The 24,009-nt window shown below is 37.3% G+C and overlaps 1 protein-coding gene across 1 annotated transcript in view; it reads right to left on the bottom strand.

Annotated features, from left to right (window-relative positions):
- Nucleotides 1–13,459, bottom strand: part of pde4cb (phosphodiesterase 4C, cAMP-specific b) — a 69,433-nt gene extending 55,974 nt beyond the window's left edge. The window contains exon 1 of the mRNA XM_079598077.1: nt 12,879–13,459. Coding sequence (XP_079454203.1) covers nt 12,879–13,084 — 206 coding nt within the window. The 5' untranslated portion in view covers nt 13,085–13,459. The remainder of the gene's footprint in view (nt 1–12,878) is intronic.
- Between the last annotated feature and the right edge of the window lie 10,550 nt (nt 13,460–24,009).

The following is a 24,009-nucleotide window of genomic DNA, read 5'->3' as shown; positions in this document are numbered from 1 at the left end:
TGCAGCGGTTAACAATGAAGTTGTGGGTCAAACTGACCCACGAACATCAAAATCGTGAGACATTTAGTACGCACATTCCACAATGCCAATTTTGCAGGCATGTTCAAGACCCTAAATAAAAAAATGTCACAAAAAAATAAAAAAATAGTAGGTCACAAAAGTATTTCCAACAGCTTAATTTCAAATTGAAGTTTAGTTTCAAATATGTTGCAAGTTGCCCTGCAACATAATACGTGGGTTAAATCACTAACCCTAAATATGAACAAGATTAATTTTGCTGCTTCCCTTATCAGCCACCATTCACAAATAATTGATAAAGAGACTGTTTGGCATCTGGCATGATGGGTTAATAAACACTGTCCTGTTTGCTCAGAGAATTAGTTCTGATCTGGCAACAGCACCTTTTACCCAAGAACATTAATCATTATTAAGGCAAACAAAACCGCTTATAATCACAACACCATCGAAACTCTTAAGAGCACACGGCATCTTAGCAAACATTACCGCTGCGTTCAGAACAAGCATTGTCAGATTGCAGTGGTTTTAAAAGTACTGCGGTGCCAAGTGCTCCTTCATAGAGAGAGTTTGGATACAGTAAAATAAGGCAGTTCAGTCACCTAAATGTTATTATGAGAAAACCTTGAAAATGGGGTTATGAAACATGTACAGTACACTATGTCTGTCTGCATTCATTTGATCAAAAGTACAAACAGTAATATTGTGAAATATTATTAAAATGTACAGTAACTGTTTAATATTTAAAGGTACAATATGTAAGAATTTTGTAATAAAATATCCAAAAAATCACTTGCACAGTGTGATATATTTCCTGCAGTTGTGTACTTACAATATCCCAAAAGTCTCCAAAGATTTTTTATTTCAGAGAAATTCCAATTTTAAATAATGGCCGTCCCGGAAAAAAAAATTGCCTGTCAATTACGCAATATCCGCGCTATCCTCGGTTTCTGCTCGTACTGCCATAGCCATGACGTAACCATGGAGACAGACGTGGAAAACTGCGTAGTGCGAAACGTTTAGCGGCACGCTGTTCTTATTTCGTTCAAACATTAAGGACCATGTCAAGGAGACTTTGGAACAAAAAAAAGGAGAACTAAACCGAGGAGGATCAATATTGGCGTGGCGTTTTCGAGATGCCGAGAGCTCCACGTCCGTGACAAACTTGGACTTGACAGAGCTTCAGGAGTCACGACTTGACAGCGACACCGCTCTTGCACATACTTTATTAGACAGGTGAGAAAATGTACATAAAACAAATCAATGTTATATAGCTCAACATGATGAAATGTTAGAATATGAACTGTATGTTATTCTAATGTTGATCTAGCTTACTAGTAAGCTGCTAGTTTCATATAGCAAACGAACTAACACATAGAATAACATTATAACTTTCAACACATGTAAGCGCTGTTTAGTATGATAGTGTAACGTTAGAGCAAGTGAAACATTACCTCACAAGTTTAATTCGTCAAATAAACTGACCTGTGCAAGTATTAATTCAGCACTTGCGGGTAGTTTGGTAGAATTAAATATCCTTTTTCCTTTATATCCGCGGGACTCGCGTGTGGCGCTGATATCTATTAGCAATCACGCCCTGCTTCATACCACAGTCATGTTAAAAAACATGAATGTTTTCACTCATCCATTTACATTATTAGATCCATCAGCTTGTCACTGCGTCATTAACATACACCTTTGTTATTGTAAGAGGTTAGCGTCCACTAGCGGCGAAAAAAAATGACATATTGTAGCTTTAAATATATTTAATAATGTCATTTTTTTCCTTGTGATGAATTTTCTGCAGCCATTACTCCAGTCTTCAGTGTCACATGATCCTTCAGAAATCATGCTGATATTTTGCTCTATTATTCATACAGTTTCTAATTATTATCAATGTTGAAATCCTTTTTTCTGCTTAACGTTTATGTTGAAACTGTGATACTTTTTTACTTTTTGTGATACCGGATTCTTTAAACAAACAGAATGTTCGAAGAACAGCAATCTTTTGTATCACTGTCTTTACTGATCAATTTTCCTTGCTGAAAAAACTTTCTTTTTTTTTTAATCTTACTGACCCCAAACTTTAAAATGGTAGTGTTTCACAGTTTCCAAAAAAAAAAAATATATATATATGGATAAACCGGGCATTTTTAAATGAGTATATTCATGGCCGAGTGGTAGAACTTACGTATCGGTCATTTGGATGACACGGGTTCGAATCCCGTACAAACAAAGATTATTGTACATTTTATATTAGCCTATTAATGCATGTCATAGCCTATTATTAATGCAGACAAACAAAACATTTTTTTTATACAGGATAGCCTTTTTTTTTGGTTCATATAGAGTTTGTAAAACATGGTTTTAATAAGGTGCGATTTGCCAGGGGGGACGGGGATTTCCTTCTGGTCTAAACATCCCTGCTTCTGCTGAATTATTTTAATCCCCCCTCCCTCCACAGTAACCAATGCTATAAATTACTTCACCAATAGACCATTTAAAATATATAAAATAAAGATATGCAACAGGCACGTTTAAACGACAAACAATAAAATCAGAACCAGTTTCAGTTCATGGTTCCAGTGCCTTAATGCATGCACGGCTTTCAAAATGTCACAAAGCGTTTTGAGATTATTTTGAATGAAATATTGAAGTTTTTAATTAAGTATTTTGGCACACCACACCGAGTGGCGCTATCCATTGTTCTAAAGTCGGGTTTTATTCTGGCATGTTGAATTAGTGTTCGGCAGACGCGGCTGCGCGTTCATTTGGATTTATTTTTCTCATAACAGACAGCTAAAATAACTTAGGCTCTAATAGGCTACTCCGTAGTTTTTTAGTCATACAGATCAGAGTAGAGTAGCCTAGCCTACATCGGTCAAAACTGTAAACTTGTATTCATATTCAAACTTTTATTCAAAAGTTTATCTGTCGTCTCTGCATGTCTCCGGGAACTGCGCGTCACAAAAATGAACCGAAAGCCACTTTCCTCCGCTCAGTCACGATAAGAAATCGGCTATGTCTAAAGCTTTTAAATGTCTAAATATTTAATAAATGTTATCTGATTAGGTAATCCGTATGAAACCGAGAGGTGCAGAGGATCTACTCAAAAGCTGTGAGCGCTTCCCAATGATGAACGGACAAGGGTGAAAATCTCGCTATAATTAAATGTAGTCTCTAGGCTAAATCGCCCTGAATTAAATTGTAAAAATAGATCAGATAATTTATTTGCCGAAATGTTGCGATATTGTTTCATTTAAGTTCATAAATATTATATAAATGTTATTTAGTTTAGCAGCAGCACAAAGCACTGTGGTTCGAGATTTATATATATAAAAAAAAAAATAGATAATTCACAAATCGCGCACCCTGGTTGTAAGGATCCAAAGATCCCCGTGGAATTTAACATTGAGTTGAACATTGTATTCATGACAACAAATGAACATGCGTTTGAACAAATTAACATGCGTTTGTATTTAGGCTTGCTTGGAAAAAGCTGCCCAAACCGAGGTAGCGTTTTATTTCTTCAATTATTTAAATAATTAAATGTTTATTAATAAACTTTTATGACAGAAATATTAGCCTATTAGCCTAAATAATTAAATTATTACATTATCAACACTTTACTAGCCTAATGCTAGGCCTATGTCTAGAATTAAGTGTGAATTGCGACTTCTCTTTGTTTTGAGTCGGTCTCGAGCTCAGATCGCCTGTGGGGGGTTGGGGGTTCAGGAGGTGTTAATGTTCCGTCTTTCATATGGAGAGTGAGCCTGATGACCAGGCAAAGGCAAAATAGGCTACTTTTAAAGATAAATCTCTCGGTGTCCAAATGTAGGCCCTTAAATTATAAATATTGTAGTTTTATGTAGGCTATTGTATTTAAAGGGGTTTCACACACACTTTCAGTTGAAGTGTTCAATCCATTTGTTTCAACTGGTTTTGTAGAATTTTAACACGTTTGAGTAGTGTGTTTGTCAACAATCTGGCATTATCTAAACATGAACTATCGACGAAACGCGTTCTTGCCAACTAAACGAATGCAAGTGAGCAGCAGATGCAGAGCGTTTTATTCGCGATCCACCTCGTTTTATTGTACGGTGAATTCAACCAGGCATTCTGTTTGAAGCAAGACTCAATCATGTTACAGTTTTTTTTTTCGTGATTTGTCTGGATGACACACAGCGACATCAGTATTATCAGCTGTAAAATGGGGTTTTACCCTGAAATCTTGTTTAATTTCGAGAGAGACCCGGCGCGCGCAGTGCAGGGAGACATAAACTAAAATAAAAGAGATCCAGCGCGAGAGAGAAGAAAATCTTAATTTATGTTGCTTTGAACTATTTTCGTTTTGTAGACTATAGCCTACTGTTTTAATTGTTTATTTAGCTGCAATTTCTTTGGCAATACAGATTTAAAATGTCGCAAGAATAAGATTCTGTTTCTTACTTAGAAAATAAACTCTAACTCGATGCAACCCTGTTTTAAATAAATAAACTGCCCCGACACTTTATTTAAACCTTGAAATGTCCAGGATCTGTTTTTAAAAATTTCTTCCTTTGCTATGACGGGTATCAATTGTCAAGTCATCTCAATTTCGTGGATGATTCACAAAACAATAATTTAGCAGATTAAAGATATAGCTTCCATTTTCATTTTCTGACGCGATCGGCTGATAATCTTTCCTTCATCAGTTTTGTCGTCTGTGCAGCGGCTCTACTGGAAAGTAGCAAATTTATGTTGTAATGTGCCATTGATAATTAAACAAAACGCTTGACTTCAATAAACAGTTACCCATCTAAGCATCAAGAATGGTAAAACATTTAACGCTGTCAGCCAAAGCTAGTGAGATTCGATCTAGCATCGCTTGAAACTCCGTGAAGCTCGTGCTGGTGCGTTGTCCACTGCACTACCGTCGGTCCGCTGATGAGACGTTGCTCTTGCAAAGCCTCATTGATGTAGCCTAATATTTTTCTATTGCAATGTTTTGTGTTGAAATGTTTTCATTATTTATTAAATGTATTAGGCCTACATTTAATTTCAGTCTTGTGATTATATGAATTCATTTAACTACATGTTTAACTTGAATTGATCTGTTTTACCACATTTCAATCACTCTCAATGAGCCGCGGCGCGGCGGCAGATTACACAATAGAGAGAGAATAAACTGACACTTTTCAAAGTCTGCGATTGTAGCGCCTCTTAGCGGTCAAAGCCAGCAAATACACCCCCGCAATTTTACCGCCGCGGGAACGGCGGCGGTAAAAGTCTCATTCTGGTTGAGTACCATCTGTAGGCTATATATATATATTATGCAGCGAAACCTGTTTTGTTGAGCTTCAAATCAGCATATGAGACTAGTATCTGAAGGATCATGTGACACTGAAGACTGGAGTAATGACGCTGAAAATTCAGCTTTGTCATCACAGTAATACATTTTATTAAAACATACGACAGTTCTTTTAGACTATAATAATATTTCACAATAATGTATTTTTGGTCAGATTAATGCAGAACTGGTGAGCATAAGAGAACATGAAAAAATCTTAATCTAATCCAAACTTGTGATGGGTAGTGTATGTCTAGAAGGCGCTAGGACACCAGACCCGCTGATAAAAGACAGAGCGGAGAGAAACATCAAAGCTTTGAAGAAATCCACAGGGGGAAGAAATGGCATGTTCAGTTGGACAGCAATGGGAGAGAGATTGCCAGTGAGTGTCTGCAATGAGAGGAAGGAAATACGAACAGAATTAATGATCTAATAACGACGAGTCGTAGCGGTGCTGTCGGGTCAGGTGAACCTCAGTGAGCAGATGTTGCTCGGAGATCTGCTCGTGACATGAGTTGGCCATTCGTTTCCTTGTGGCCTGTGGAGAGAGGTGTCTGGCAACAGCTCCCCGTCCTAACCCATCCACCTCCCCCAAATGAGAAATGAGTTTAATTTCACAGATGAGACACCATGTGGTGGGTAGGGGAAGATCAGAGACCAAAGCTGTGTTTGGGTTCCGGAGACGGCAGACGAACACTCTGCGGAAGCATCCGTCGTCAATTAGAACCCACTTCGAAACAATTGAAATGGCCACAATTTGTGTTTGAGTAATATGGATTTTACCCAATGGCATCATCTGCCGTCTTGATCAAATCGGGCAATCATATTCCACTCATGTAAAACACTCTTCATTTCGTTCCATTTAAGACAAAGCCGTTCTTTTAAATAAAGCATGATACATATGGCCTGCTGAGTGAGATTTTACATGGCTTGTAAAATAAATCGAAATGTTCCCTCCTTTCTCGATTCTTGGAAATAAAAGGGCAAAGCTGAGCATGAAGAAGTGGGAAATGCTGTCTGAAGACAAAGAATGAATCTAGAATATTTATGAGACACAAGAAAATGATCCTGATCCAATTCTGCTACTTATACACTAATGGTTTCATGGTTGCACAGGGTGAGGTATGATTGCATGGTGTATTTGCCACGTATGACGTAGCCATCATTGAAGCGTTCTCTGCCTAACACAGCCACAGCTGCCACAGTTATGTTGATAACTAAACTATTGCAGTCGCTAAAATACCTAAAACAAAGAATTAAGATCAAATGCTCGAGGTGAACATGAAAGCCATCAGTGAATGGGAGCATAATTAGCCAAAAAAAAAAAAAAAATGCTGCCTTAAATTTTTAAGTACAATCAACTTGGAGGTTTAAGTCATTTCAACTTAAACTACATTAAACTGACTTTAAAAAATGTGTTGAATCTTGTATAACTTATAAAAAAAGTATTTTTTTTATATATATATATATAAAAAATATAATATTTTTATTATAATCTTTATATTATATAAAATAGTTATTTATATATATATTACAGTGAGGGTTTGATCAATACTGGTTTACATTTCAGCCCAATAAGTAATAAAGTGAGGTCACACCTCTTTTTAATAAATCATATTTTATATATTATTCTTGATTTAAGTTTAACATTTATGTTAGTGGGTTGTTTAAATCTTTAACCTATAATACTGTCTTACCTCCACCTTGAAAAGATCAGATACTCAATAAGAGGATTTGAAAAACATATTATATTTTTAAGATTTATTTCACCCCTTCATTTAATAGCTATAATGCTGTTAGTGACTTTTAGTGACTGTTAGTATCTCTCTTCTGAACCAAAAATAAATGTGTGTGTATGTATATATTATTTAATTATTTATTCAGCAAGGACACTATCAAAAGTGAAGGTAAAGACTTTTAGATTGTTACAAAAAAGTCCATTTATTTCTTTACAATATAGAATCCTGAAAAAAAAAATATATAGATCAGGGTTTGCACTCAAAATATATTAAAATACAAAATAGGTCATTTATATTGCAATAATATATCACAATATTACTTCTTTTTTTTTTTTTTAATAAATAAATGCAGCTTTTTTGAGCTTAAAGACTTCTTTCAAAATACATAAGTTTTCACTTTTCATTTTGAATTTGAATTCATCATAACGAGCATTATGGGGCTATTGATCGTCATGGGCCTATAACGCTCGATTATAGAAAAATAGTTGTTTTTAACAATTATTGTGGTTTGGTGTACATTATTTTATGTTGTGTTTTTGAGTATTTTATATTTGATGTCTTTTGTGATTTTATGTTGTGTTTTGATGCATGTTATATTTCTACTGTCAACTATTGTTCTATAGGAGAAAACGCCTTTTGTGTCTCACGGCAAACAAACTAAATATTACAAAATGGTTAAACGATTAAATAATTTTTTAAAGTGCAGTCTTGTTTAACATCATGTAATCCTCCGAAACGAGTTTGCAGCAGAAGTCACGAACAGAGTGAAATGTTATTATTTCAATTAAAGAAATTAGTATACTATAATAAACACGACGGAAAACGTAATTGATAAGACAATAAATACAATAGAGTCAAAACATTAATGCCACGATTTTAATATGCATAAATAGGAATACGTACAAATTTGTATAACGGTAAAGTTGTTAGTACGATCATTATTTAAGTTTTGGTGCTGTCAATACATAAATGTTTTACGTTTTAGTTCTGTCAATACATCTGTATTATGTTTTTCTGTGTGTATAAAATAAGTAAATGTACTTGTGGTAGAACTAGACTTAACGTAAAAATACACACGTATTCTCAAGAGATCACGTTGGTAATAATGGTGTTATTCCAGGAAAGAGTTGGTGAGGGTCAAGGGATTTTGTTGAATTTGATTTGTTGCGAAAAACCAATAAAAACTTTGAGAAGAAGAAATCTCTAGCCCTAAAGATGAAGAATAGTAATAGCTTGTTTTAGCAAGCTCCATCATTAAATGAAAACCTCAGAGGGATGTCTGAGAAACACCACACAAGCAAAGTGTGAAATCGAAAGCTTCTCACTTTCTGCAGCAAGTCAGAGATAAAGCACATGAACACAGTCGGATCCGTTCTTATGGGTCCTCACAAATATACCGCGGGGAAGCCAGACAGATAATGACCCACTTTCAGATGGTCAGTCGCTGACACATAAATGCGTTTCTGCAGTTACGCTGCAAGCTGAACAGACCTGAGAATATTAGGCATTCAGAAAAAGTACAGCTAGTAGAATTTAAATGACACAATCTCCAGTGATTCCAGCACTTTGTGTAAAGATTACACTTTGAAATGAATGCTCTTCTATACATCATGTTCTATGATACAAATGGACAAATAGCATCCTGCTGAAAATCTATAGTTAGGAGAACAAAATGGCTTTTTTTCAATAGGCCAGAAAACATTCAGTTCCTCTCTGCTCACATAAAGGCACAGAAACAGCTCTCTCTATATCACAGGCTTGTCTTATTCATTTAATACTATACTTTGATGTGTTTAATGGAGTCAAAAGGTGAAGAACAAGCTTTAAAGAGTTCTTCAGTACTTCAGGGGTGGCATGTTGAAGCATGTCCTGGTCTGATCCAGAACAGGAGGTATCACGTTTTCCTCTCCTCTGACCTATATACTGTATTTTCCCCCTGAGCATTGGCATTGACCACAAAATGGGAAGAATTTAAAAGCAAAACGGGCGTCTTATTTGACTAGACTTTAGATTGCATTTCTTACCAAAGGACAAAAGGCAGACTTGAAATGTGTCTGTGCTTGGGGACAAATTACTGTCGAAAGCAGCGCTTCATTAAGAAGTGATGCAGTGTGAAGAATATTAATGGGAATATTGGTGGAAAAGAAATTAAGTATGGCTTAATGTAATTGCATACAATGCGATTACAGTATCATCAGCCCTTTAGCCATTAAAAATTCTCAATCACTTCAGCCTAGAAAGAGAAATGAAGCCACCAAGAAAAAGGAATGTAAAAAGTCAATTATAATAAGAGAATTATGATAACTGGAGGCAATAGTCAGGATCTGGAGTCATTGTATGGTGATTAGATATAAAGAGACGGAGCTGTTTGCCATCTTTCAGAATCTTTTTCTTCAGTTTTAGATTCCAGATATGGAAAGAAGCACAGTTAAATCAAGAGCATTTCTCTTCTAAAACCTACATTTAAAAAAAGACCCTCGGTTATTCTTTCAACACAATGCTGATTTGAGACTGTTAGGAAAGGAAGCTGGGTTGATTTGACCCAATTTGGGTTAATAATCATTCATAATCAGTGACTCAACGCATGGAACTTGTCTGGAACTTGTCAATACCACTCCAACTATTCTTGGTCACGGCACTTATGACAGAAATGGAATAAAATTGATCTAAGTGGAGAGAGAACTTTGAAACTGCCTGCAGAAAGGATCATTCTTTTCAAACTTTATTTATGTTGAGTTGTGTTGGAGTGTTTCCTCTCACTCGAGCTGTGAGCAGTGACCAGTAAGCAGGGTCGGAAAAAGCTGGAATGACGCTTGAGGGGAGTGATTATAAATGGTTTAATCCTGTCAATTCACTATAATAAACAGATTATTCCTGAGTTTTGTGTTTATTACAGGGTTTTATTCTGTGTGTTTTTTGGCAGCATCAAACCCTGGGCTTTTGGCCATAGTGGGACTATTTTCATTGATGCATCCGTGTGCAGTGTTTTAGTCGTTTTTAATGTTTATAATGTCAACCATGATGTGAGTAAAGGCTTTTTAACTTTTTTGGACTGGAAAAAGTGCCTCTTTCAAAAAATAAGTTTGAAACCCAAACAAAGAGGACCTTCTGGGATTACTTCACAAGGTCCATCCAGCATGTAGCGTTCCAAGATGTTTTCCTTGATCCATCAACCAACATTATGTATTTATATTTCTTCACTTTGTCCACTTTGTATGTACAGTATACCCCATGGGTCTTTCAGTTCTTGGTGTTTGCTTTACTCCTACATGTTTGTTTTTAGTTTTGTTTAACTTCTTTTCCAGCCCGATCTCATCCCAAGGCGTCATATACTGACACTTTTGACATATCGTCTACATCCAACGCACATGGCACCCTTTAGCGTCAATATGAGACGCAGATAGATTTGGGCCAGAAGGCGCCTCCTAGCGGTCTAACCCTAACCCTACCCCAGACCTAAACCCAACCATAACCGAACAAAGCTCTCTGCGTCTCATATTGACGCTAAAGGGTGCCATGTGCGTTGGATGTAGACGAAATGTCAAAAGTGTCAGTATATGACGCCCTAGGATGAGAACGCGTTGTTTTTTCCCACCATTGAAGACTATTTCTGACAATCCATGTTTTTGGGCTGTGAGCTGGCTGTTATATGGCAGGTTTTTATTCTTCTGAAATAGTTCAGCATTTCCAGATCCAAAAACATGCCAAGGAGATCTACGTAAACCAGAAGGAGAGGATAGAAGTTGCTTACGCACAAGTACGCTAATGTGATCATCAAACAGTCAACAGTATTTAAATGCCTAACGTTACGGAAGGAGATGTCGAGGAATACGACTGTGCAAGCTTTGAGGGTGTTGATGCACTCAGATCTACTCAATCAATGTTTTGATCATCATCTGCACCGGGGCCCCGCAAACCCAAGCCTCGGCCCTGCCTGAAGCCATGCTTGTTTCGTTTTTTTGCTGCATGCATATATTTCTGGGTATTGCTATAACAATAGTTATAAAAAAAATTAAATGTCTTTTTCACATATTGAACTTTTTGTGTTCGACACTATTTTAGAAAAACCATAATGAACTTGGTAGCGAAGATGCCAACACAAAGTGAGTCATTATTGTATCAGTGCTTTTGCATGCAGATTCAAAAATTCTATCTATCATTGCCAACATTTCCCTAAGAATGCCACATACATTTAAATAAAGGTCCAAGAGTTATAAACCATCTACTCATCCTTATTATAGAAATCAAAATAATTGCTGCTTCAATTATTTCACACTTGTTTGCATTATGTAAGAAGACTTGCCAAAAAAGTGTGTACAACTGTTTACAGAACCAACATAAAAGCATTATAAAAGAAGTTAATAAGACTCGTGCGCTATGTTCCTAGACTTCTGAATATGATGTCTTTGTGCACAGCACCAAAAATCAACCACACTTGTGCAATTGCAAAATGATATACATTATTGATATTCAGTCTAAACACTTCCATATAAGAGAATCATCACAAGCACAAGCAGATGATACCCTGAGGAATCAGAGTCTCTGGATAACACACAAGGATGTAAAGCAGATCCACATACTTATGAAAGTGTAATGTGGAGGACACGAATGTCGTAGAACTCCCAAAGCTTGATAGTATTAATATCTGGAAAAGTAAATGCTTCAATAAACAAGTACAAACAGAGCTATGAGTCACTTTACACTTCTGACTCTCTGTGAGTCAATGCTATTCAGAATTCAATGCCAAACAATCAGAGTTTACTGTCCATACGCTGCCTTACCATCGGATATTTTTAATGCAACATCTCATGGCCACGTTGTGCATAACTTGTGCTTTCATTTTAAGAAAATCACTGTGTGGGTGACTGGTGGAAATGTTGCTTAATCGAAAGGGGTTTCAATGAAATGTACTGTTGTATATGTAATATAGGTGTGTGTACGTGTGTGTACAACATGCTGATTTAACTTTTTTTGTGTGTTGGGGAGACCAGGGGCCTTTTATTACAATTTCCAGTGAATATTTCTAATGGTTTATTTTATTCCATAAAAAGATACATTAAACACGCACTGACAGTTCTGACGGGGCATGTAATCACACTTTATGGGGTGGGTTGACACATTGATAACCTGCTGTTTATTGTCACTAATTGGAGAATAAAACTTTGTTAGTTAATTTTTTTTAAATAACATCTAAAAGGTAATACTGTCTGTATTTGTAATATGCTTTTATAATGCATTTTCAGCTCAATTTAAAACAGATATGAAACATTTTAGTACAACAACAAAAAACACACAAACAAAAAACAACAACTGCAAACAAATGAATAAAACCATAGTTTGGCTAACAAAAATATATATTAATGATTTATATAAAATTACAATATTCTAAAGGTTTGTGACAATTTATCAATGACAATGTGTCATCTTGCCCTGAGTGGACATCTCTAATCCTGAGAACAGTTCTGATTTGAGCTGGGAGATTTAACTAAATAGTTAAATTAATAAATTATAGTAAAAAATATGATGATATTGGAATTTTAAATTAATTCTGTAAAAAAAAAAAAAAATAGCATTCGCAAAAATAATAATATGTGATATTAAAGCGGTTTTTAAAACGTAAAAAAAAATAATGTTTTATAACAAACATTTTTGTAATGAAATGTTTCACTGAAAACCCCACAGTCACTGAGATATTGACAACTATCACATGGGGAAGTTGTTATTTCACAAGAGGAAGCTCTCCTATTGCACGTACAAAGTGACATTTCACACACATTTAAAGTAGTACGAATTACCGTTTGGTAAAAGAAGACGGCCAGGACATTCTCGGTTTTTTCAGCCCTGGGCGGTGCTGCTCAGTGGCTTTGTTACAGCACAGGTACCGCTCGTTGTCGGAGTGGTACCGCTGTTTGATTCGGATGTGGGTTCGGGGCTGCCTCCAAAGATGCTTAGGCGGTTTGGCCAAACCAGCGCCTTCCCTGCTCAGCGCCGAGCACTCCATCACTGCAGAAGTTCAGCTCCGTGTCTACTGTCCAAAGTCAGGAATTTTTAATTGTCGAAGTTTGCAGTCTCATATGGTTCCTCAACGTCAGAAGAGCTGTCCAGCGACCAGCGGTGCTGAAACCGAGAACCGCTCGCCCGTTTCTTCAAGTTTATAAATTATACGGCGAATTAAACTCTCAGTATTATTATAACAGCGTGTTTGCAGAAGCAAAGCTCTTTCAAGTTTACACTCGCTCAGTCACTCTCCGCATCGTTCAGAAGCAATAAAGGTGAAGACGGAGTGAAAGTGAGACATATGGCCGTCTCAGAGCAAACAAAAAAAGCGAAACGTCCAGCGTGGTGGTGGCACATGCAGCTTGTATCCGGCTGAAGTGAACGCGAGAGCGCGCGCTGAGGCGGATATAAATATCGTGCAGAGCGACGCCATACAGACAGTGACGCCCAGTGTGCATTACATCACAGGTGCTCTTTACACACTCCCAAACTGAGCACACACACACACACACACACGTGTGTTTAGTTTACAAGTTTTACAAGTTTACAGAGACTTTAAGTTTCTTTAAATGATATGGTCAGATGGGGTTATTGTGGGCTTATTGAAAATAAGGATTGTGGAGACACGCAACGCAACACACTGATTTGTATTAATCTTTCTAGTTATGTGACTGCATTTAATAATTGGGTTCTCATGTAATGTATGATATGTGTGTTGTAGGAGTTTTGCATGGCTTTTACTGTAGCTGGACCATGTGGGTCATTCACTGCTTCAAGCTGATTAAGAATATTGCACAGCCGGTGGGACCATCAACCTGACAGACCTTGATCAATCTGGTTAGAGCTGCTGGACCACCTTCCAGTAACAAACCAGCTGCTATGCTCCACAAACAAGCTCGACCACTTTATAAGCTGATATGACATGTTGTTTCCCCCCAGCAGGAACAGAACTAATCTGATGGCAGCACAAAAGCTTTAAGGTGTTTGAATAAAAAAAATAGCCTTTTTTTTTTTTACTCTTTTGTTATTATTTATGCTCACCAAAAGTGAAATATATCATGTTAGTGTGTTCTTAACAGCATACTGAATGTCTCGAACTTCTGTCTCTGTATTCATATGATCTCAATGTGCCCTTTCACCAGATCAGTAAACAGAGTCGGAGCACCCGGGAGTTGTTCCCACCCTCTGCTCAAATCTCCGTGACCTTTCTTTCATTTGCTTTCCCACGTCATTGACTCCATTAGATGGAGAAGAGGAAAGATATTAGAAGTAACAGTGCCACTTCCAAAAATCTGCCTAAAGATTGTGGCTACGTCACTTCATGTCATATAATAGTCAGATTAGATACGTTTTTGGGTGACATTTAACACAAACACACTCACTGTGGTGCACACCATGCCGGCTTATACATAGACATACAATAAGCATCATGATTGAACTGAGTCACATTTTTCTCACAGTGTCAGTAACTGCATACTCAGTGTCCATTATGGAAACCTCTCCACAAGTGACTGCAGCAATCTGTGTCTGATTTCTGAGGATGTGATTCATTAAACAGAGTTCTATTGAAGAGTAGCTATCACATCAGATAGCATATTGCACACTTTTATCAGACGCCTAAATCTGCTCGGCTGACTCACTCTTTTTGGGCATCCGCGCAGGCCAGGGCTGATTTATAAAGCGCTTCGAGGTCCTTTAATTTCTTCGCATCCAGGGTGGAGTGTCTGCGGGCCACAGGGGGAAGCAGCAGCGGCCCGGAGAACCTGCGGCGAACCGCATAGTTGGTTTTGGACTGAAGCTCCAGTGGGTTGGAGACCAGGGAGTCTCTTCGTCTCTGAGTAAAAAATAATCAATATTCAAGTCAGCTAAGCAAAATGTTTTACAGTGTTAGTTTGAAGTGCAAAAATAACAGCTGTTGTGGGGAATTGTTGTTGTTTTTTTTAAACACATACCATATTTTCCATGTCTACAGCTCACAGTAGGACAACTTCAGAACCACATCTTGATGATACTTTTAATTATCCATGAGTGAACTGCCAACACAAATGTAAAAATAAATGAACAAGAATAAACAAGCACTTATTTTCCACATGAAGTACGTATATCATATCTAAAATCTATAATTCTGCCTGGCTGTGCTAAGCTCACTGCATCTACGCTAGGGTGTGGTTGGTGGTTGTCAGGGTATTGCTATGCAGTTGCTAAGGTTTTCTGAAAGGTTTTTTTTTTTTTAGCGCAGCCATACTGCTTATATGGTTGGGTGTTCTGGGTGGTTGCTAAAGGATTTTCTTAACCGGATTGAGTTAACTTTGTTTGCTTGTCTTAATTTAAAAAATCATGAACAGAACATGATACATACCATACAGAAAAAAAATACACATAAAATGTCTAAGAGTAAAAAACAAATAAAACACATTAAAGGAGCTACAGTGCTTAGCATAAGTGAACACACCCATGCTAAAGTTGACTAAAAAGAGGATTAAAAAGTCATCTTTTGGAAATGTATCTTAATGCCCGAATAATGTATGTTTTCCCTATGTTCCCCTACAGTATGTTCCCATATTGTACCCCATAATCCCATAGAGGCAGGCAGATTTTAATTTTTAAAGGCCAGTTATTTCATGGATCCTGCAACAATGCATCCTGATAAAGTTCCCTTGGCCTTTGGAATTAAAATAGCCCCACATTATCACACATACCCTTCACCACACCTGGAGATTGGCATGGTTTTATTTTTTTATTTATCTTATGGAAAGTACCCCATGCCAATCTATAGGTATGCTAAGCACTGTATATGTAAAATTCAGAAATCCTTGTTATTAGCGGCACCGGTGGCCGTTAAGTGAAATGCAGCCAGCAACTGTCACTTGTTCTTGCACTGGTGCACACATAACATGCAAAAGACTGATTGTGACAAAAGAATTATGTTTTATCAACAAAGTTCGGAAGGAGCATGTTCAAATAATCTATCCAATCAACTTGTCATCAACAATTGCCACATCTATTAAACTGGGTAAATTTGACGACTCGTACATAAAATAGGGCTTTATGGAATATGGTGACGGCAGTGCACGTTGTGCTTGAAGATTTTGTCCGTTGAAGCTTTGAAAAAAGATAAACTCAACCGACATCTCGGAGCATTCAAATAAAAGTGGATTCTTTCCACAAAAAGAAAGAAGAATACGTAAAGCAAAAGGTACGACTAACTAACATCACTACAATATCCGAGAAAGCACAGCAAGCCTCGTATCTTGCAGCCCTGCGAATAACCAAATGTATAAAGCCTCACATGATCGGGGAGGAATAATTACTTCCAGCAGCATTGGGTATGTGCAGAGTGGAGGCCACAAACTAGATTAAATCCATACCACTGTCCAACGATGCAGTAAGTAGACGGGTCAAAGACATCTCTTTTGATGTGAAATCTCAACTGACCGAAAGATTCCGACTGTGTGAGCAGTTCGCGCTTCAGCTTGATGAATGCACTGACCTTAGCAGCGCTAACAGTTGTTCGTGTACGTTCGATATTTATGGGACAGTGAAATTGTGGAAGATTTTTTTTTTTTTAAAGAACTCGAGGGGAGAGCTATGGGTCAGGAAATGTTCTAAATGTTGGACACTTTCATGGTAGAAGAACGTCTGAGTTGGGAATAATGTGTGTCTGTTTACACTGATGGTGCGACAGCAATGACTGGACACAGGAGTGGAGTTGTCACCCAAATTCAAGCCATGAATCCAAAGATCGCAGCCATTTACTGTATATGCTTCATCATCAACCACTTGCACAATGTGTTGGAAGTAGTATTAGCGACCGCCAACTTCGCTAAGTCACGTCTCTTCGCATAACTATGCACGGAGGCTGCTCATGATCGGCTACCGTTCCATTCAGAGGTACGGTGGCTCTGACATGTTTCCAAATCTATCTGAATTTTCGGATACAAACTGCATGTGAGAGGACTTCATGCTCAGCACCATTACCAATCACCTCATTTCACAGACATTGACATGAAATATGAGTGGGTTTCTAGATCCCTTTTCTTGTGGTGTGATGGCCAGTGGCCTCAGTGGGAAGGCTGAAGATGAACTTTAGGAATTATTAAGTGATCACACTCCCAGGATGAGATTTAATCAGCAGGCCCCAGCAGAGTTTAGCCCACGATTGAAAGGGAGTACAAGGAATATTGAATACTGTCGCCTTTCCCTACAACATATCTTTGTGAGACTTCTTTCTCAGCCATGATGGTAATAAAGACAAACAGGGCACGGCTTAATGTGGAAGATGACTTGAGAGTTTGCCTTTCCCATATAGTCTCACGTAGCCAGACCTTCAGACTGACGGCAGAAGGTCTGGACTCTATCGCAGCTTTTCTTGGCCAAGCACCGCCCAAGAGGACATGTAGGGCAAAACCAATCACAGTTCGTTTTGTTCCGCGTCATGTTTAGGGGCTTGACAATATAATGTCGATGTCCCTACAATAACACACCGGCGTGCATCTAGTAAATTATTCATTCAAGAAAGTTGTGCAAGTTTACTGCACTGTCCTGCAGAGTTTAACTCCAAACCATATTAAACCTGAACCAGCTAATAAATGTGTTACTAGGCGTACTAGAATCTTACAGGCAGGTGTGTTGAGGCTAGTTGTAGCTAAACTCTGCAGGACAACTGCCCTCCAGGATCAAATTTGGACACTCTTTGTCCAGTTAGTGTCAAGCTGCGAAAATACTATTAAAATTATAATTTGACAAATATTTTACATCAAAAAATCGTAATTTTAACTGCCATTCTTTTAAAGGTAGGGTTTTTCAGAGAGGCTAGCAATAGCAAGCTTGCTTTGAAAGCATGAGATCTCACCCTCCCTTCAGAAAGCTATAATAATGCATTTAAACAACTTACAGAGCTCTTACTTGCACCACCTTTCTGCTGCAGATTCATTTCGGCATTGATAGTGTTGACAGAAACGCATAAATCCGAGTTTGAAGATGTGAACAGCTCCGGCTTGCCATCTGGTAATCCCGGTTATATTGCACATGTTGACATACAGTACGATTCGGACCAAATGCAATGATTAGATGAAAAAAAAAATTGGCCCCAAGACTTCCACAGAAGATATATGTAATAATATTTAAGACCACTTCTATTATTGATTGCTATCAGAATGTGAAGAGAGTTTCAACCAGAATAACTAAAAGTGTTTATATTAAAATGCCTACCCTACCTCTAATGCAGCACAGTTAATGACAACCATATGTCTCCCAGTGGTTTACATTGTGCACAGATTAGCATTATGTGATTTATTTACAATAAATAAATACAAACTTGACTCATCCATGAATGATGGATGCAAAATGAAGGCTGCCTTCAAGGGAGCCTGATGATGTGGCACCCGGGATATATGGCTTTACTAGTACACAGACTTCAGATTGAGAAGAACCATAAGATGGGGACACCCATTACTGGACATTATTAAGTGTACTCATTAAATCCCACAATGAAACTCAATTAAAAAGTAAGTCTATTAAAACAAGAAGAAGAAAAAAACACTGTTCCCTAATAATATTTATAAAATAATTATCTTCCTGTGATCTGAAAGTTACTTTTTAGGTAATATAAACTGAATACTTTTCTGATTCTTTAAGAGAGATTTAGTATTCAGCCTTGAATATTTTCTTTAAAGTCCGCATGAATTCAAAACTAACACTATTTTTGTTCTAGGGTATATGTAAGGTTTTCTGCGTGCCTCAATGCGACACTCCACTGCTGCTTTGGTGGTTGCCAGGACCTTGTTAGGTGGTGGCTGTCCTGTGCGGTTGTTTATTAGCCTAAATCGAAAGAGCCCAAGTCTTTATGATATTCTGGAATCTTGTTATGACTCAGCTCCAGTCTTTTATGAAGTTTTTCACCTCCACAAGATGAAAATCACAAGTCTGATTTCTTAGAAATGTAATAGCACACCTTTCCTCAACAAGTATCACTCATGTCTGTAGCAGAAGTTGTGTAGGACAAGATACATTCTTAAAGTCTAATATTATATATTAAAGGGATAGCTCACCCAAAATTTGTTTCATTAATTTCTCACACTCATGTCATTCCAAACCTGCAAAACTTTCATTCATCTTCGATCTTTTTGATGAAATCTGAGAACTTTCTGTCCCTCCGTTGACGGCTACGCAACTACCACTTTGACTCTTCAAAAAGTTCATAAAGAGATCGTAAAACTAATCCATATGAATTTAATATTACTTTTTACCATACTCGATCACTTTATATTATGTACAGATTGAATTAAGGCTTTTATTCACATAAAAACATTTATGAACTAAAACATCAGTTGTGGTAAACGGAAACTCAAGCATGTTCTCTTGACCTGGGAGAACCAATGAGGTTAATTCTCATGTTACGCAACACGTTTGACCTTCTGCAAGAACCAATGAGGTTCCTTCTCATGTTACGCAGCACGCTTGAGCTTCTGCAAGAACCAATGAGGTTCATTCTCATGTTACGCAGCACGTTTGAGCTTCTGCAAGAACCTATGAGGTTCATTCTCATGTTACGCAGCACGTTTGAGCTTCTGCAAGAACCAATGAGGTTCCTTCTCATGTTACGCAGCACGTTTGAGCTTCTGCAAGAACCAATGAGGTTCATTCTCATGTTACGCAGCACGTTTGAGCTTCTGCAAGAACCAATGAGGTTCATTCTCATGTTACGCAGCACGTTTGAGCTTCTGCAAGAACCAATGAGGTTCATTCTCGTGTTACGCAGCACGTTTGAGCTTCTGCAAGAACCAATGAGGTTCATTCTCGTGTTACGCAACACGTTTGAGCTTCTGCAAGAACCAATGAGGTTCATTCTCATGTTACGCTTCATGTTTGAGCTTCAGCAAGAACCAATGAGGTTCATTCTCATGTTACGCAGCACGTTTGAGCTTCTGCAAGAAACAATCAGGTTCATTCTCTTATTATACACGTTTGAGTTTCCGCAAGAGGTTTGTTCTCACGTGTCAAGCAGGTTCAGTTCAGCTTCTGTTTATGTTATGAATAAAAGCCTAAATTCAATCTATTCATCTTATAAAGCTACCGAGTCTTTTCAGAAAATTTGGACTAAACCGCTGCATGTGGATTAGTTTTATAATCTCTTTATAAGCTTTTTGAAGCGTCAAAGTGGTAGTTCAGAAATCGCTAACATTTTATCAAAAATATCTTCAATTGTGTTCTGAAGATGAACGAAAGCCTTACAGATGTGGTGTTCATCATTAATGCCCAATAATCACTTAATTACAGTTTTTTTCAGTCGCTAACAAGCGTTTGTCCAGCCAGTTGTCACATTTTCAAAACTCTAAACACAATTAGCACAGCATCGGTATTTTGTGGCCATACCATTCACACATTTCATGTCGTTTTCACACAAAATGCAGTCAGTGAACACATTTCCACAATGCTTGCATTTTCTTAACAGACAAGCTATACCTCCCAACAAAACTATGGATTGTTTTTGTAGTATTTATGAATGTTAACACACAACATCCCACAATAGCAAAAACAATATTCCAAACCTTAGATACAGTATAAAAACCTCTGCATCTGCAATGATCAGTTCAAAAACAATATATCTCAGCTGATAATAAACAAACAATTAAATAATTGACACAGAGCTGATTTATGTTGGGTAAATTGGGCCAACCACAGCTGATTCCAGTCTGGCTTAGACTGGCTTGGACTCAGTGGCAGGGGTTATTTTTTTCTATTACATTGACACTTATTCAGTAAAAGGAGGAGAAGGGAGAAGAGCAGGCCCAGTGAGAGATGCAGTGAGCCAGTGGACCCTATAATACCGAGCGCGTCCTTGCCTTTCTCAATGATCTCCACCAGCGCTTGGGTCCAGAGCAGCGCCTGGTTCTCATGAAAACATGAGGACCTTTGTAATTACCTGGGACAATGTGGCTTTCCATCATTCTCAAGCAATAACAACATGGTTTGAAGTCCACCCAAGACTGGTAAGTCTCTTCCTTCCACCCTATTCACCTTTCCTCAACCCCAGAGGAGTTCGTTTCTGCATGGAGGTGGACGGTTTATTTCCTTGAAGCCATGGATGCTGGTGCAGGGACATCACAGTTCTTGATTGCCTCGCCTTGGATAATATCATATGTGATGTTGATGAAAACATGTGGCCTAACCCTGAAGATCGCAGAGATTAGATACAATAATTTTGTGTTTTTTTCAGTAAAAAAAAAAAAAGTAAAAAAAAAGTTTTTTTTGTTGTTGTTGTTCAGAATGCTCTTGTGTGTTTCATGGATATTTTGTTCACTGTAAGCAATACTGTAAAACTTTTTCTGTTCTATCATACCGTGTTTCTACTGTACCTCCTGTAGTAAACAGTAAAGGATTTGCTTTTACTGGAATGCTTTTGAATGTGAACATTACTACATGTGGACAGACAGTTCCCAACCAAGAAACATAAAAGTCTATGCAGTTTTTGTAATGTCAACAATATTCAGTATTTTGAAACCTGGTGTACTTTGTTTGACTGCATGTACCTTGTGAAGTGAAAACAAGTGTTATTCTTTGACAGAATCATTTCATTTTGAGAAAGATGTGTTCTATTTTGAAATGAAGAGTTAGTATATATTTAACAAAATGTGTTTTTGAGAAGAAAATTATCCATTTGGCCAATTGTGTTTTGTAGGTGTGAGTCTGTGTTAAGAGTTTAGAAAAAGTATCTGGAGTATGGGTAAGCGCTTGTTAGCGATTGAAAAAAACTGTAATCACTTAAGTATCTCATTAACTTTAACTCTGATTCAGAGTTATTTTAACTCTCTGTAGAGAGGGACCAAATGTTCTCTGAGCAGAGTTAATTTAACTCTGGGGATTTTGCTGTGTAGCCACTAAAGCCAAAAGAATGAAGTCCTAACACACTGTGAGGTGTAAGACCGTTAGTGTGATTATGTAACTTGATCTCAGAGCTCGGTTTTCACAGTTAAACAACACAACTTCCCAGAGCTTCTTAAAGATGTCATGAGGATTGTCCTATTATCAAGAATCAAGGTGTCATTGACCAGCCGTCTGTGAGGAGTACAAACATTGATCAGTCGTCTGTGAAGAGTACAAACAGGCCCTCATATCGACCGAGCAGTCTCTTCTCTAATGCTCCAGTTGAGCTGGAACCAGGTTTTATCCTCCAATCTGTTACACTTGTGACAAAAAGTCAAGAGCTGCAGTGACTAATGTGAAGAGTAGGACGCCGTAGGACATCGGCTGACAAACTGTGGGCTTTGTGTGTTAATTGCTTCATGTAAGCTGTGAATCTGTGATAGCTACAATGACTCAGTCTCTGAACTACAGGGAAGCTCTCAAACAGACAATGTAATATCGGAAGATTGCCACTGTGATGAATGGTTCTGGGTCAGTTGATTAACAATGATTTATCACAGCCAAAGATGGAAGAATAGTCTCATTATTTGACTGTCAGTCAGATCTCTCTCTGCTATGGTTGGTAATATGTACAGTAGATTGAATGTAGATCGATGGCTGTTTGTATTGAGTGTGTATGTCAGCTGGTTGGCCTCCCCAGAGCATTCTGCCCCTCTAACAATACGCCACATATACAGATGATTTAAAGATGGAACACAATGAGATGCTTCAATGTGTTAACATGCTAAATCTGCTAAGCTAATAGGAGCAAAATGTCCCACGGTTTTACATGTCATTAGCTTTTGACAATGGCACCATTTCAACCTGATAACAGAAATATGCCATTTTATTGATTTATTTTGCTCGAATTTATGACATTGCATTCTCGTTCCTAAATCTTGAAGAGGACAGCAAAACTGAAGAGGACAATAATATGCTACATTTCTACAGTGATACCATACTGAAATACATTCTCAATCTAAAAATATAATATTATCAAAATAATTAGATGAAGCTGAACACCTACACAGCGGTTAGACTTTCAATTTCATTACCATCCAGAAAAAAGGGGGGAAACCATTCTTTTTTCTAGGAGAATAATTTGGTACTGGAATGTAAACATGGATAATGTAACATAAAATGCAATGAATTACAAACAGTTGAGAGTGTTTTGTTAAGAAATGTTACAAAATAAATGGTTGTGTAATGCTGCCTGTTAGTGCTTTTTAGGTAATTGTTTTATGAGTGACAGTCTTTTTGATATGTTTGCTAGTTTCATGGAAGAGTGAGTTGAGTTGAGTTGATTTGAGACATGTACAGGTACAGTATGAATGTTTTGGAAGTTGTGATGCATTTTGCCTTTGAAATTAACTGCTCTGCCAAGCTGAAAGTTGGTAAGGAGAACTGTGTAGTGAGTTTTGAAAAAAAAAGTGAACTTAGTATTGAGAAATATGTCCTGTACTATTGTATAAAAAATAGGAGTGATAATGCAATATCAAAATTCCGAGAATATATATAAGACAATGTTCTGACAGAAGGAAAAGGTAACTTTTCAAAATGAAACATTTTCTAAGGGTTTTAAAAACAAATACATATACTGTATGCATGGCAATGTTAAACTTTTTGTACATTTCACCTGCTTTGATTTAAAAATGTCACACAGTGTTGTTTCTTATTATTCTTATAAATATAATTATACTTACTTACAAATTATTTATAATTTCTTTTACAAAAATCTACACATTAATAGTGTTATGAATTTAAGTATTTTTCTTACACAAATTGTAAATTATTTCTTGGGATATTTAGTTTCCCTCATTTTAAGAATGCCTTAGTACACTGTAAAAAACAAAACAAAATCAAAATTCAAATTTTTTAATAAACAAAGATTATTAAAGTACATTTTACATATTTCCATGTAATAGTACTCCAATAATCAATATAATTCTGTGTGTGTGTGTGTGTGTGTGTGTGTGTGTGTAATAAGAACTAAAGCACTATTAGCAGTAATTATCTTCATTACAT

This window comes from Phoxinus phoxinus (genome assembly GCF_949152265.1).
Source record: "Phoxinus phoxinus genome assembly, chromosome: 22".
NCBI lineage: Eukaryota > Metazoa > Chordata > Actinopteri > Cypriniformes > Leuciscidae > Phoxinus > Phoxinus phoxinus.
Note: the sequence above shows the minus strand (reverse complement) of the source record. Positions and strands in the feature narration are given on the sequence as shown.